The 14978-nt window shown below is 43.8% G+C and overlaps 1 protein-coding gene across 1 annotated transcript in view; it reads right to left on the reverse strand.

Moving 5' to 3' along the window:
* LOC135521021 (lysophospholipid acyltransferase 1-like) overlaps window positions 1-14043 on the reverse strand; it is a 36328-nt gene extending 22285 nt beyond the window's left edge. The window contains 7 exon segments of the mRNA XM_064946925.1: window positions 2468-2522; window positions 2652-2707; window positions 7571-7593; window positions 7596-7668; window positions 11697-11774; window positions 13059-13204; window positions 13526-14043. Of these exon segments, the coding sequence (XP_064802997.1) occupies window positions 2468-2522; window positions 2652-2707; window positions 7571-7593; window positions 7596-7668; window positions 11697-11774; window positions 13059-13204; window positions 13526-13615 (521 nt within the window). The 5' untranslated portion in view covers window positions 13616-14043.
* Between the last annotated feature and the right edge of the window lie 935 nt (window positions 14044-14978).

Genomic DNA, 14978 nt, shown 5'->3' on the forward strand with positions numbered 1-14978 from the left:
ATGTGTATGGTAGATGTGTACGGTAGATGTGTACGGTAGATGTGTACGGTAGATGTGTATGTGTATGGTAGATGTGTATGGTAGATGTGTATGTTTGATGTGGATGGTAGATGTGTACGGTAGATGTGTATGTGTATGGTAGATGTGTATGGTAGATGTGTATGTTTGATGTGGATGGTAGATGTGCATGGTAGATGTGCATGGTAGATGTGGATGGTAGATGTGGATGGTAGATGTGTATGTGGATGATATATGTGCATGGTAGATGTGCATGTGTATGGTAGATGTGCATGATAGATGTGCATGTGTATGGTAGATGTGTATGGTAGATGTGCATGTGTATGGTAGATGTGTATGGTAGATGTGTATGGTAGATGTGTATGGTAGATGTGTATGGTAGATGTGTATGGTAGATGTGTACGGTAGATGTGTACGGTAGATGTGTATGTGTACGGTAGATGTGTATGGTAGATGTGTATGTGTATGGTAGATGTGTACGGTAGATGTGTATGTGTATGGTAGATGTGTACGGTATATGTGTATGTGTATGGTAGATGTGTACGGTAGATGTGTATGGTAGATGTGTATGTGTATGGTAGATATGTATGTGTATGGTACATGTATATGGTAGATGTGGACGGTAGATGTGGACAGTAGATGTGTATGGTAGATGTGGACGGTAGATGTAGATGTGGACGGTAGATGTGTATGTTTGATGTGGACCGTAGACGTGTACAGTAGACGTGGATCGTAGACGTGTATGGTAGATGTGTGCGGTAGACGTGTGCGGTAGGTATGTACGGTATGTTTGTACGGTAGGTATGTACGGTAGGTATGTACGGTAGATGTGTATGTTTGATGTGTCCGGTAGACGTGTGCGGTAGGTATGTACGGTAGATGGTAGGTATGTACGGTAGATATGTACGGTAGATGTGTACGGTAGACGTGTGCGGTAGGTATGTACGGTAGGTGTGTATGGTAGGTATGTACGGTAGACGTGTGCGGTAGGTATGTACGGTAGGTGTGTATGGTATATGTGTATGTTTGATGTGTGCGGTACACGTGTGCGGTAGGTATGTACGGTAGGTGTGTATGGTAGATGGTAGATGCGTACGGTAGATGTGTACGGTAGGTGTGTACGGTAGATGGTAGGTATGTGCGGTAGATGGTAGGTATGTACGGTAGATGTGTACGGTAGGTGTGTACGGTAGGTGTGTACGGTAGGTATGTACGGTAGATGGTAGGTGTGTACGGTAGATGTGTACGGTAGGTGTGTACGGTAGATGTGTACGGTAGGTGTGTACGGTAGATGGTAGGTATGTATGGTAGGTGTGTACGGTAGATGTGTACGGTAGGTGTGTACGGTAGATGTGTACGGTAGGTGGTAGGTATGTATGGTAGGTGTGTACGGTAGATGTGTACGGTAGGTGTGTACGGTAGGTGTGTACGGTAGGTATGTACGGTAGATGGTAGGTGTGTACGGTAGATGTGTACGGTAGGTGTGTACGGTAGATGGTAGGTGTGTACGGTAGATGTGTACGGTAGGTGTGTACGGTAGATGTGTACGGTAGGTGTGTACGGTAGGTGTGTACGGTAGGTATGTACGGTAGATGGTAGATGTGTACGGTAGGTGTGTACGGTAGATGTGTACGGTAGGTGTGTACGGTAGATGGTAGGTATGTACGGTAGATGTGTATGGTAGATGTGTACGGTAGATGGTAGGTATGTATGGTAGGTGTGTACGGTAGATGTGTACGGTAGGTGTGTACGGTAGATGGTAGGTATGTATGGTAGGTGTGTACGGTAGATGTGTACGGTAGGTGTGTACGGTAGATGTGTACGGTAGATGTGTTCGGTAGATGGTAGGTATGTACGGTAGGTGTGTACGGTAGATGTGTACGGTAGATAGTAGGTATGTGCGGTAGATGGTAGGTATGTACGGTAGATGTGTACGGTAGATGTGTACGGTAGATGGTAGGTATGTACGGTAGGTATGTACGGTAGGTGTGTACGGTAGATGGTAGGTATGTACGGTAGGTGTGTACGGTAGATGGTAGGTATGTGCGGTAGGTATGTACGGTAGGTGTGTACGGTAGATGGTAGGTATGTGCGGTAGATGGTAGGTATGTACGGTAGGTGTGTACGGTAGGTGTGTACGGTAGATGGTAGGTATGTACGGTAGGTGTGTACGGTAGATGGTAGGTATGTGCGGTAGGTATGTACGGTAGGTGTGTACGGTAGATGGTAGGTATGTGCGGTAGATGGTAGGTATGTACGGTAGGTGTGTACGGTAGGTGTGTACGGTAGATGGTAGGTGTGTACGGTAGGTGTGTACGGTAGATGTCATGCTGTGGATTTCAGACGTCTACACAGCCTATGTTCCTGTCATCAACACTGAGCCAACGCACACTGCAAGGCATGCATGTATATGGAAGTTAAATGTATATATACCGTAATGAATACATACTCTACAGCATGGAGCCTCTGATTGGCCGTGAGGTCCTCGCGCTTTTTACACATACCTGGAAACGTAGGGATGAGAGAGATATCGTTTTTTTTCAACCCAAACATCAAAAGAACAAAGACAAACCACAGGATGTTGTAAGAAAACGAAGAAGAGGATCCCTTACGATCCCCTGGACATTCCTTACCATCATGCACTTGAAAAGCTAACATAGTGGTTTTCTGGGTAATTATCATCAACGGCCTGAAGGGAGGAAACACAATATTTAGTTTATAAAGTCGAACGCTCACTGGGGACATTAACAAGGACAGAGATGGAATGTGAACAGCATTTCATTAAAGCCGAACTGTACATGAGGAATAAATTAATCACTCATTCTTTGGTGCTTTTCATTCAGACGTTTACACAGAATAACCTCTTTGTTGGTGTGACACATGCAGGAACACACACATGCTCTGTGCGAGAGCATGGCATGCACAGAGAGAGAGAGAGAGAGAGAGAGAGAGAGACAGAGAGAGAGAGAAAATGTCCTTTGTATGGTTGTGTTTCGTGAGCCGTAGTCAACAGACACTGACTGGCATTGTCAGGTCAAGAACGCTGGCATCAGAGGATGTGACACACAGACACACTATTAGGGAATGAACCTACATGACAACACGACCATGCTGATCTTAAAATATATATTTAACTAGGCGAGTCAGTTAAGTACTAATTATTATTTACAAATGACGGCCTACACAGACCAAACCCTAACCAGGATGACGCTGGGCCAATTGTGCCCCATCCTATGGGACTCCTGATCACGGCCAGTTGTGATACAGCCAGGGATAGATCCAGGGTCTGTAGTGACACCTCGAGCACTGTGATGCAAGTGCCTTAGACCGCTGCGCCACTCGGGAGCCAGAAATTGATTCTAGAACCCATCTAAAACAACCAGGTGTTCTACATTACATCACTACAATGCTGATTGATTCTAGAACCCATCTAAAACAACAAGGTGTTCTACATTACATCACTACTATGCTGATTGATTCTATGCTGATTGATTCTAGAACTCATCTAAAACAACCAGGTGTTCTACATGACATCACAATAGAATATAACGATGTGTTAACACTGTGCACCGTATTTCAAAGTGTATGAGATGGAGGTTATAGTCTCAGCAGGCACAGTGAGAAACAGGGCTGATAGGAGCCAGATGGACTGAGAGAAAGCAGAGCAACGGACATGAATGGAGCGTCAGATCCCAGTGATGGTGCTGTTTATCCAGTCAACAGCAGTACAGTGTGATTCAGCTCATTCACCATTCAGCCTGCCTGCAGTCTGCAGAGAAAGCACAGTTTGTTAGCGAAGGTTAGCATTGATTGGGGTTAGGAATAGCATAGTTAGCATAGCATATAATAGCATAATTAGCATTGGCAAAGAAAAGCAACAGTATAGCAAGTATGGCAGCGGCAGGTACTGTTAAACTAACTGACTGTTTTATCAGCTTTATTATTTGTTTAGGGCAGTGCTTCACAATCTCTGAAAGAACCAAGAAAACCTGCAGATAACAGGCAGAAACTAACCAGGGGGAGTGGCAGATTCAACATGATGAGAGGGAGAGAGAGAAAGAGAGAGAAGGAGAGAGAGAAGAGAGAGCGAGAGAAGGAGAGAGAGAGAAGAGAGAGAGAAGAAGAGAGAGCGAGAGAAGGAGAGAGAGAGAAGAGAGAGAGAAGGAGAGAGAGAGGAGGAGAGAGAGAGAGAGGAGAGAGAGAAGGAGAGAGAGAGGAGGAGAGAGAGAGAGAGAGAAGAGAGAGCGAGAGAAGGAGAGAGAGAGAAGAGAGAGAGAAGGAGAGAGAGAGGAGGAGAGAGAGAGAAAAGGAGAGAAGGAGAGAGAGAAGGAGAGAGAGATAAGGAGAGAGAGAGAGAGAGATAAGGAGAGAGAGAGAGAGAGAGAGAGAGAGAGAGAGAGAGAGAGAGAGAGAGAGAGAGAGAGAGAGAGAGAGAGAGAGAGAGAGATAAGGAGAGAGAGAGAGAGAGAGAGAGTGGAGAGAGAGAAGGAGAGAGAGAAGGAGAGAGAGAGGAGAGAGAGAGGAGGAGAGAGAGAAAGAAGGAGAAAGAGAGAGAAGGAGAAAGAGAAGGAGAAAGAGAGAGAAGGAGAAAGAGAAGGAGAAAGAGAAGGAGAAAGAGAAGGAGAGAGGTGGGAATAAATAAATGAATCTAGTAAAACATACAAATCTAGAAAACAAACGAGGTTAAAGAAGGCTGAGACTGAGGAAGAAGTGAGTTGGATAATAGTGCTGTTGTCACTGAGCAGATTCAAGCAGTGAGTCAGCTGATTCAGTACGGACTGAGGAAGCTCTAATGCAGACCCTTATCTGTATTCTGTACCATGTAAAAACACATTCCATGAAAACCTCAATAAACACTAACTATTTCAGAATTCAGGAGGAATCTCTGACAAGCGTAAACAAAGTTTGAGGATATTTTTTCAGGAAAGTAAAGGACAGTATAACCCCAGGAGTAAAGGACAGTAAAGGACAGTGTAACGTCAGGAGTAAAGGACAGTATAACCCCAGGAGTAAAGGACAGTAAAGGACAGTATAACCCCAGGAGTAAAGGACAGTGTAACGCCAGGAGTAAAGGACAGTATAACCCCAGGAGTAAAGGACAGTGTAACGTCAGGAGTAAAGGACAGTATAACGCCAGGAGTAAAGGACAGTATAACGCCAGGAGTAAAGGACAGTAAAGGACAGTATAACCCCAGGAGTAAAGGACAGTATAACGCCAGGAGTAAAGGACAGTATAACGTCAGGAGTAAAGGACAGTATAACGTCAGGAGTAAAGGACAGTAAAGGACAGTATAACGTCAGGAGTAAAGGACAGTAAAGGACAGTATAACGTAACGCCAGGAGTAAAGGACAGTAAAGGACAGTATAACCCCAGGAGTAAAGGACAGTATAACCCCAGGAGTAAAGGACAGTGTAACCCCAGGAGTAAAGGACAGTATAACGCCAGGAGTAAAGGACAGTATAACGTCAGGAGTAAAGGACAGTAAAGGACAGTATAACGTCAGGAGTAAAGGACAGTAAAGGACAGTATAACGTCAGGAGTAAAGGACAGTAAAGGACAGTATAACGCCAGGAGTAAAGGACAGTATAACGCCAGGAGTAAAGGACAGTATAACGCCAGGAGTAAAGGACAGTATAACGCCAGGAGTAAAGGACAGTATAACGCGTCAGGAGTAAAGGACAGTAAAGTAAAGGACAGTATAACGCCAGGAGTAAAGGACAGTATAACGCCAGGAGTAAAGGACAGTATAACCCAGGAGTAAAGGACAGTATAACGCCAGGAGTAAAGGACAGTATAACGCCAGGAGTAAAGGACAGTATAACGCCAGGAGTAAAGGACAGTATAACGTCAGGAGTAAAGGACAGTAGTAAAGGACAGTATAACGCCAGGAGTAAAGGACAGTAAAGGACAGTATAACGCCAGGAGTAAAGGACAGTATAACGTCAGGAGTAAAGGACAGTATAACGCCAGGAGTAAAGGACAGTATAACGCCAGGAGTAAAGGACAGTATAACGCCAGGAGTAAAGGACAGTGTAACGCAGGAGTAAAGGAGTAAAGGACAGTATAACGCCAGGAGTAAAGGACAGTATAACGTCAGGAGTAAAGGACAGTATAACGCCAGGAGTAAAGGACAGTGTAACCCCAGGAGTAAAGGACAGTATAACGTCAGGAGTAAAGGACAGTAAAGGACAGTATAACGCCAGGAGTAAAGGACAGTATAACGTCAGGAGTAAAGGACATTAAAGGACAGTATAACGCCAGGAGTAAAGGACAGTATAATGCCAGGAGTAAAGGACAGTATAACGTCAGGAGTAAAGGACAGTATAACGTAAAGGACAGGAGTAAAGGACAGTGTAACCCCAGGAGTAAAGGACAGTATAACGTCAGGAGTAAAGGACAGTAAAGGACAGTATAACGCCAGGAGTAAAGGACAGTATAACGTCAGGAGTAAAGGACATTAAAGGACAGTATAACGTCAGGAGTAAAGGAGAGTATAATGCCAGGAGTAAAGGACAGTAAAGGACAGTATAACGTCAGGAGTAAAGGAGAGTAAAGGACAGTATAACCCCAGGAGTAAAGGACAGTATAACGTCAGGAGTAAAGGACAGTATAAGGACAGTATAACGCCAGGAGTAAAGGACAGTATAACGCCAGGAGTAAAGGACAGTATAACGCCAGGAGTAAAGGACAGTGTAACGTCAGGAGTAAAGGACAGTGTAACGTCAGGAGTAAAGGACAGTATAACGCCAGGAGTAAAGGACAGTAAAGGACAGTATAACCCCAGGAGTAAAGGACAGTATAACGCCAGGAGTAAAGGACAGTATAACGCCAGGAGTAAAGGACAGTGTAACGTCAGGAGTAAAGGACAGTGTAACGTCAGGAGTAAAGGACAGTATAACAGTGTAACCAGGAGTAAAGGACAGTATAACGCCAGGAGTAAAGGACAGTAAAGGACAGTATAACGCCAGGAGTAAAAAGGACAGTAAAGGACAGTATAACGCCAGGAGTAAAGGACAGTATAACGTCAGGAGTAAAGGACAGTAAAGGACAGTATAACGCCAGGAGTAAAGGACAGTATAACGCCAGGAGTAAAGGACAGTGTAACGTCAGGAGTAAAGGACAGTATAACGCCAGGAGTAAAGGACACCCCAAAAGGGACAGTGTAACCCCAGGAGTAAAGGACAGTATAACCCCAGGAGTAAAGGACAGTGTAACGCCAGGAGTAAAGGACAGTGTAACGTCAGGAGTAAAGAAGTAAAGAAGCCAGGTTTCAAAGGGATGAGATATTACTCTGTCGTGAACAAGTGTCAATACCTGAGTGAGGACAGTTTTATCCGCTGACTGAAGGGGAGCTGATAATTAGGAGCAGTTTTACTCCACTGGTCTCAGGGAAAGAAATGACGAGTCCTCGTTGTCAGAGTCAAGACAGAGTAAAAAAATAAATGTATCCAACACTTGAGACAAAAACCAGGAGACACTCAATATGTAGTCTGGAGACGGGGAGTACTGCCAGTGAACCTGTCTTGATCTGGAAAGGACACGGCTACTTACCCAGAGAAGTCTGTTAAGAGGATAAAGGATAGTTATAGATGAAGACTCTGCTCACCTGACACACTGCGAGGTAGCTGACGGCCGTGATCATAGTATACCTGGAGGAGACATTTATAATCAGATCGAGAACACGGCCGTGATCATAGTATACCTGGAGGGGACATTTATAATCAGAGGACGAGAACACGGCCGTGATCATAGTATACCTGGAGGGGACATTTATAATCAGATCGAGAACACAGGCCGTGATCATAGTATACCTGGAGGGGACATTTATAATCAGATCGAGAACACGGCCGTGATCATAGTATACCTGGAGGGGACATTTATAATCAGATCGAGAACACGGCCGTGAGGATAGTATACCTGGAGGGGACATTTATAATCAGAGTAAAGAACAGCCGTGATCATAGTATACCTGGAGGGGACATTTATAATCAGATCGAGAACACGCCGTGATCATAGTATACCTGGAGGGGACATTTAAACCACAGTATACCTGGAGGGGACATTTATAATCAGATCAAGAACACGGCCGTGATCATAGTATACCTGGAGGGGACATTTATAATCAGATCGAGAACACGGCCGTGATCATAGTATACCTGGAGGGGACATTTATAATCAGATCGAGAACACGGCCGTGATCATAGTATACCTGGAGGAGACATTTATAATCAGATCGAGAACACGGCCGTGATCATAGTATACCTGGAGGAGACATTTAAATCAGATCGAGAACATGACCGTGATCATAGTATACCTGGAGGAGACATTTAAATCAGATTGAGAACATGGAGCTACAGAGTAGCATCCTACATCCCACCATTCTGTATACATCTGGCCCTTCTTTGGACACTGTGTTAACTAACCTCCAGACGAGCTTCAATGCCATACAACTCTCCTTCCGTGGCCTCCAACTTCTCTTAAATGCTAGTAAAACTTAATGTGCTCAGGAGTAAAAGGACTAGCATCACTACTCTGGACGGTTCTCACCTAGAAAATGTGGACAACGACAAATACCTAGGTGTCTGGTTAGACTGTAAACTCTCCTTCCAGACTCACATTAAGCATCTCCAATCCAAAATTAAATCTAGAGTCGGCTTCCAATTTCGCAACAAAGCCTCCTTCACTCATGCCGCCAAACATACCCTCGTAAAACGGACCATCCTACCGATCCTTGACTTTGGTGATGTCATTCCTAAAATAGCCTCGAACACTCTACTCAGAAAACTGGATGCAGTCTATCACAGTGCCATCCGTTTTGTCACCAAAGCCCCATTTACTACCCACCACTGCGACCTGTACTCTCTCGTTGGCTGGCCCTCGCTACATATCCGTCACCAAACCCACTGGCTCCTGGTCATCTATGAGTCTTTGCTAGGTAAAGCCCCGCCTAATCTCATCTCACTGGTCACCATAGCAACACCCATCCGTAGCACGCGCTCCAGCAGGTATATTTCACTGGTCATCCCCAAAGCCAATTTTTCATTTGGCCGCCTCTCCTTCCAGTTCTCTGCTGCCAATGACTGGAATGAATTGCAAAAATCACTGAAGCTGGAGACTCTCATCTCCCTCACTAACTTTAAGCACCATCTGTCAGAGCAGCTCACAGATCACTACACCTGTACACAGCCCATCTGTAAATAGCCCATCTATCTACCTCATCCCCATGTTGCTATTATTTTTACACCCCAGTATCTCTACTTGCACATTCATCTTCTGCACATCTATCACTCCAGTGTTTAATTTCTAAATTGTAATTACTTCACCACAATGGCCTATTTATAGCCTTACTACATTAACACACACTGTATACAGACTTCCTATTGTGGTATTGACTGTATGTTGGTTCATTCCATGTGTAACTCTGAGTTGTTGTTTGTGTCACACTGCTTTGCTTTATCTTGGACAGGTCGCAGTTGTAAATGAGAACTTGTTCTCAACTGGCCCGACCTGGTTAAATAAAGGTGTTCTGAAATGGTCTACCTGGTTAAATAAAGGTGTTCTCAACTGGCCTACCTGGTTAAATAAAGGTGTTCTCAACTGGCCTACCTGGTTAAATAAAGGTGTTCTCAAATGGTCTACCTGGTTAAATAAAGGTGTTCTCAACTGGCCTACCTGGTTAAATAAAGGTGTTCTCAACTGGCCTACCTGGTTAAATAAAGGTGTTCTCAAATGGTCTACCTGGTTAAATAAAGGTGTTCTCAACTGGCCTACCTGGTTAAATAAAGGTGTTCTCAACTGGCCCGACCTGGTTAAATAAAGGTGTTCTGAAATGGTCTACCTGGTTAAATAAAGGTGTTCTCAACTGGCCTACCTGGTTAAATAAAGGTGTTCTCAACTGGCCTACCTGGTTAAATAAAGGTGTTCTCAAATGGTCTACCTGGTTAAATAAAGGTGTTCTCAACTGGCCTACCTGGTTAAATAAAGGTGTTCTCAACTGGCCTACCTGGTTAAATAAAGGTTATTTTTACAGGTGTTCTCAAATGGTCTACCTGGTTAAATAAAGGTGTTCTCAACTGGCCTACCTGGTTAAATAAAGGTGTTCTCAACTGGCCTACCTGGTTAAATAAAGGTGTTCTCAACTGGCCTACCTGGTTAAATAAAGGTGTTCTCAACTGGCCTACCTGGTTAAATAAAGGTGTTCTCAACTGGCCTACCTGGTTAAATAAAGGTGTTCTCAACTGGCCCGACCTGGTTAAATAAAGGTGTTCTCAACTGGCCCGACCTGGTTAAATAAAGGTGTTCTCAACTGGCCTACCTGGTTAAATAAAGGTGTTCTCAAATGGTCTACCTGGTTAAATAAAGGTGTTCTCAACTGGCCTACCTGGTTAAATAAAGGTGTTCTCAACTGGCCTACCTGGTTAAATAAAGGTGTTCTCAACTGGTCTACCTGGTTAAATAAAGGTGTTCTCAACTGGCCCGACCTGGTTAAATAAAGGTGTTCTGAAATGGTCTACCTGGTTAAATAAAGGTGTGTTCTCAACTGGTCTACCTGGTTAAATAAAGGTGTTCTCAACTGGCCTACCTGGTTAAATAAAGGTGTTCTCAAATGGTCTACCTGGTTAAATAAAGGTGTTCTCAACTGGCCCGACCTGGTTAAATAAAAGGTGAAATCAAATCAAATAAAAGCTCATATTTAATATGTAATTCAGATTGAGAAGATGGAGCCCCAGAGTAACATCCTATATCCCTCCATGCTAAGAATGAGTGGCGCTTTTAACGAATGAAACCTTTTCCATGTTTTAGTCTGGTAGTTCCTCGTCTGCATACGGGAGAAAGATCAACTACGAGGTGGAATAGATCGTGTTCATCTTAGCGATCACCTTCAAGTACAACTGGAGATGGACAGTACACACAAATGCTGTATGGTGAAACATTGTCTTTCAGCACACAGTAACCCACAACCCAATGACCCATCTTTCTTCAACTGGAGTGGGCGAGGCGATGGGCGATGGCACAGAGAACAATGCCGTCTCTCTAGACTCCTCCAAGGAATCCCTAATGGAAAACCTCATCAGTGTTACTGTTCTGTTTTCTACCTACATTCATCACATTCCAGGACCTAAACACAGACAGACACACATACAGAGACAGAGACAGACAGAGACACAGACAGACACAGAGACAGACACAGAGAGACAGACAGACACAGAGACAGACACAGAGAGACAGACACAGAGAGACAGACAGACAGAGACAGATAACAGAGACAGATAACAGAGACAGATAACAGAGACAGACAGACAGAGAGACAGACAGACAGACAGACAGACAGACAGACAGACAGACAGACAGAGACAGAGAGAGAGAGACAGAGAGACAGAGACAGACAGACAGAGACACACAGACAGACAGAGAGACACACAGACAGACAGAGAGACAGACAGACAGACACAGACAGACAGAAACAGACAGACAGACAGACAGACAGACAGAGACAGACAGAGACAGACAGACAGAAAAAGAGCAAGACAGAGAGATATAGAGATAGAGACAGTCTGGTCCAGCTACCACTTCCTATCTACTTTAACTTGTCGTCAACATGCATGCAAAGAAGGACCCATGTGGTTAAGATGTTATTACAAGTGTCTGCATGGGAGACGTGGCGGTGTGTGTTTACCTGTGAATGTTGTGGATGTCAGCTGTGACCAGAATCCTGTAGCAGACCATCACCAAGACAGAGATATGGACTGCATACCTGCAGCGACGAAAACAACACAAAACAAATGATAGGTTACTGTTAAATACTGGGTGATCGGGACTAAACTGGGTGATTGGGACTAAACTAGGTGATCAGGACTAAACTGGGTGATCGGGACTAAACTGGGTGATCGGGACTAAACTGGGTGATTGGGACTAAACTAGGTGATCGGGACTAAACTGGGTGATCGGGACTAAACTGGGTGATCTGGACTAAACTGGGTGATCGTGACTAAACTGGGTGATTGGGACTAAACTGGGTAATTAGGACTAAACTAGGTGATCAGGACTAAACTGGGTGATTAGGACTAAACTGGGTGATTAGGACTAAACTAGGTGATTAGGACTAAACTGGGTGATCAGGCTAAACTGGGTGATTAGGACTAAACTGGGTGATTTGACTGGGTGATTAGGACTAAACTGGGTGATTAGGACTAAACTGGGTGATCAGGACTAAACTGGGTGATCAGGACTAAACTGGGTGATCAGGACTAAACTGGGTGATTAGGACTAAACTGGATGATTTGGACTAAACTGGGTGATTTGGACTAAACTGGGTGATTAGGACTAAACTGGGTGATTAGGACTAAACTGGGTGATTAGGACTAAACTGGGTGATCAGGACTAAACTGGGTGATCTGGACTAAACTGGGTGATCAGGACTAAACTGGGTGATCAGGACTAAACTGGGTGATCAGGACTAAACTGGGTGATCAGGACTAAACTGGGTGATCAGGACTAAACTGGGTGATCTGGACTAAACTGGGTGATTAGGACTAAACTGGGTGATCAGGACTAAACTGGGTGATCAGGACTAAACTGGGTGATCAGGACTAAACTGGGTGATTAGGACTAAACTGGGTGATTAGGACTAAACTGGGTGATCAGGACTAAACTGGGTGATCAGGACTAAACTGGGTGATCTGGACTAAACTGGGTGATCTGGACTAAACTAGGTGATTAGGACTAAACTGGGTGATTAGGACTAAACTGGGTGATTAGGACTAAACTGGGTGATTAGGACTAAACTGGGTGATCAGGACTAAACTGGGTGATCAGGACTAAACTGGGTGATTAGGACTAAACTGGGTGATCAGGACTAAACTGGGTGATCAGGACTAAACTGGGTGATCAGGACTAAACTGGGTGATTAGGACTAAACTGGGTGATTAGGACTAAACTGGGTCCTTCTGTTATAGTGTCCTCCATTCAACAAAGTGACCTCGACCCTTGTTTTAACCAGTATACCCTAATCTAACCAGTGCACCAGAGTGATCCTTACCAGCCGAAACAGAATATGACAAAGGAGAGGCCAAAGAGTGTGGCGACAGCATGGCGGACCACGGGGCTGGAAAACTGAGGGCTGAGGTAAAGACGGAACCAGAAGGATGCACCAAGGGCAAACACCTGACATGCCAAGAAGTTCACCTGCATGGAAGACATGACGCCCCCAGACATGAGATATTGACAAGACTCTACATGCATTCCCAGTGTGTGTTTTTGCCTTAGGACAACAGAATCTTTCAATTCTATGAATTCTATTCTGTGTTTAGTTTGGATACAAGCAGAATGTCTCTAAATATACTTATGCAAATGTAATGCGTGTAAATGCCAAGTCAGATGACCAGAATGTTGTCATGTCATTCCAGGGTTACGGAATGACATGACACTTAATACGATCCTTTTACATTAAAATAACTGCCTTTAAGCAAATCGATCCCCCCCTCATTTTGGAAAAGTGTAGATTACCTGATCCAATGGGAATCCAAAGAAATCGCTGACTGGAAGCAACCATTTGGAACCGGTAGTTTTAAACGAAGAAGTTGTCAACTCGTCCATTATGCATGGTAAAGGTTTGAAGTCGCTCCTCCGTAAAAAATAAAGAAAGAAAGAAATGTTTTACCAAAGAAAAAAATAAAGCGCTTCTACAATCTCATTGCTGTTCATTGATTGAAATACATCCCGAGCATTTATGCCGACTCAAGAAAAACTCGAAGTCCTCTCTGTGCAGTCGTAGTTAACAACAATATGCTATTGTGACGGTTGGCTAATATGCGAGAATTAGTGCTGACTGCTAATATAGCCAGTAGCCGACCAAGGCGTGGTACAGAGCTGTCAGTTGTATCACGGACTGAGGCAGGAGCAACAGGAACAGTAGGTGGCGGATGGGATGGCCCCCTCCCCTCTAATAACTCTACATTATCCCACCTACTGATCTACTTTCTGAACGTGACACAGTTGTGTTGAATGTTCACAAGGAGTAGGTCGAAGGGTTGGGGTGTATTCCAGACAATTCAGGAAGTACATTGAAATTGGAATGTGTTTTACTTTCTGAAATGACTGGAATTGAAATAGAATTCACCCCAAAAGCTAGTGGTCCAAGGTTATTATATATATATTTTATTTTTCTATTCGTTTTTATTTCTATTCGTTTTTTTATTTTTTACTTTGAATTGAGTTTAATTTAATTTTCAGATCTGATTTGATCGTTTTTATGTAGTTTAAGTTGTATAATAAAAAAAAATAAAAAAACGTTTATATGAATTAGTTTCAGTTTCAGTGTTAGAAAGTTTTCGTTTTAGTGGACTGAAAGGTTGTATCGTTTTTTGTGACGTCACTCCTTCCAATTTGAGGGGGGGGGGCAGTAATACATAAGGTGTGGGTCAGGTCATAGGTCAGGTTAGCCCTTCTCATTCCACATCCCTTTTGATGAGCTGAGGTGATTTGGTCAAGTGTGAAACACTATCGAGAAACAATTGATCGTTGATTTGCTATAACGGTTTTGGAAACATTGAACACTCAACTTAATTATCGTTCAAAAAATAGCTTTACAAATACACACTTTACTGTCAGTTGTTTTACCACAGGTTTCCACAGAGGTTGAGGATGCAACACAGCTTCAAACCAGCAGATTGGCTTTGTCCCCCGAGTTTCCATTAGCTCAGGGAAGTGCAATGCAGAACACCTCCGTGTGAATATGTTAAAACACTACGTTTTATGTCTATTTCTAATATCATTGTGGGGTGATATGAAAGTAGAATTTCTGCGGTTTCCAAAAACATTGCATGCGGATGATAATTAATGGTCAGCCAAAGCGTCGAGACAGTTGTGCACTTTGACACCGCTGTGGTCAATTGTTAAAATTAGAACCCTGTGACCTTATGGCATTGGGCTCTCAAAGAGATTGACGGAGGTATGTTCT

Source organism: Oncorhynchus masou, chromosome 29, assembly GCF_036934945.1.
Source record: "Oncorhynchus masou masou isolate Uvic2021 chromosome 29, UVic_Omas_1.1, whole genome shotgun sequence".
Classification (NCBI taxonomy): Eukaryota; Metazoa; Chordata; class Actinopteri; order Salmoniformes; family Salmonidae; genus Oncorhynchus; species Oncorhynchus masou.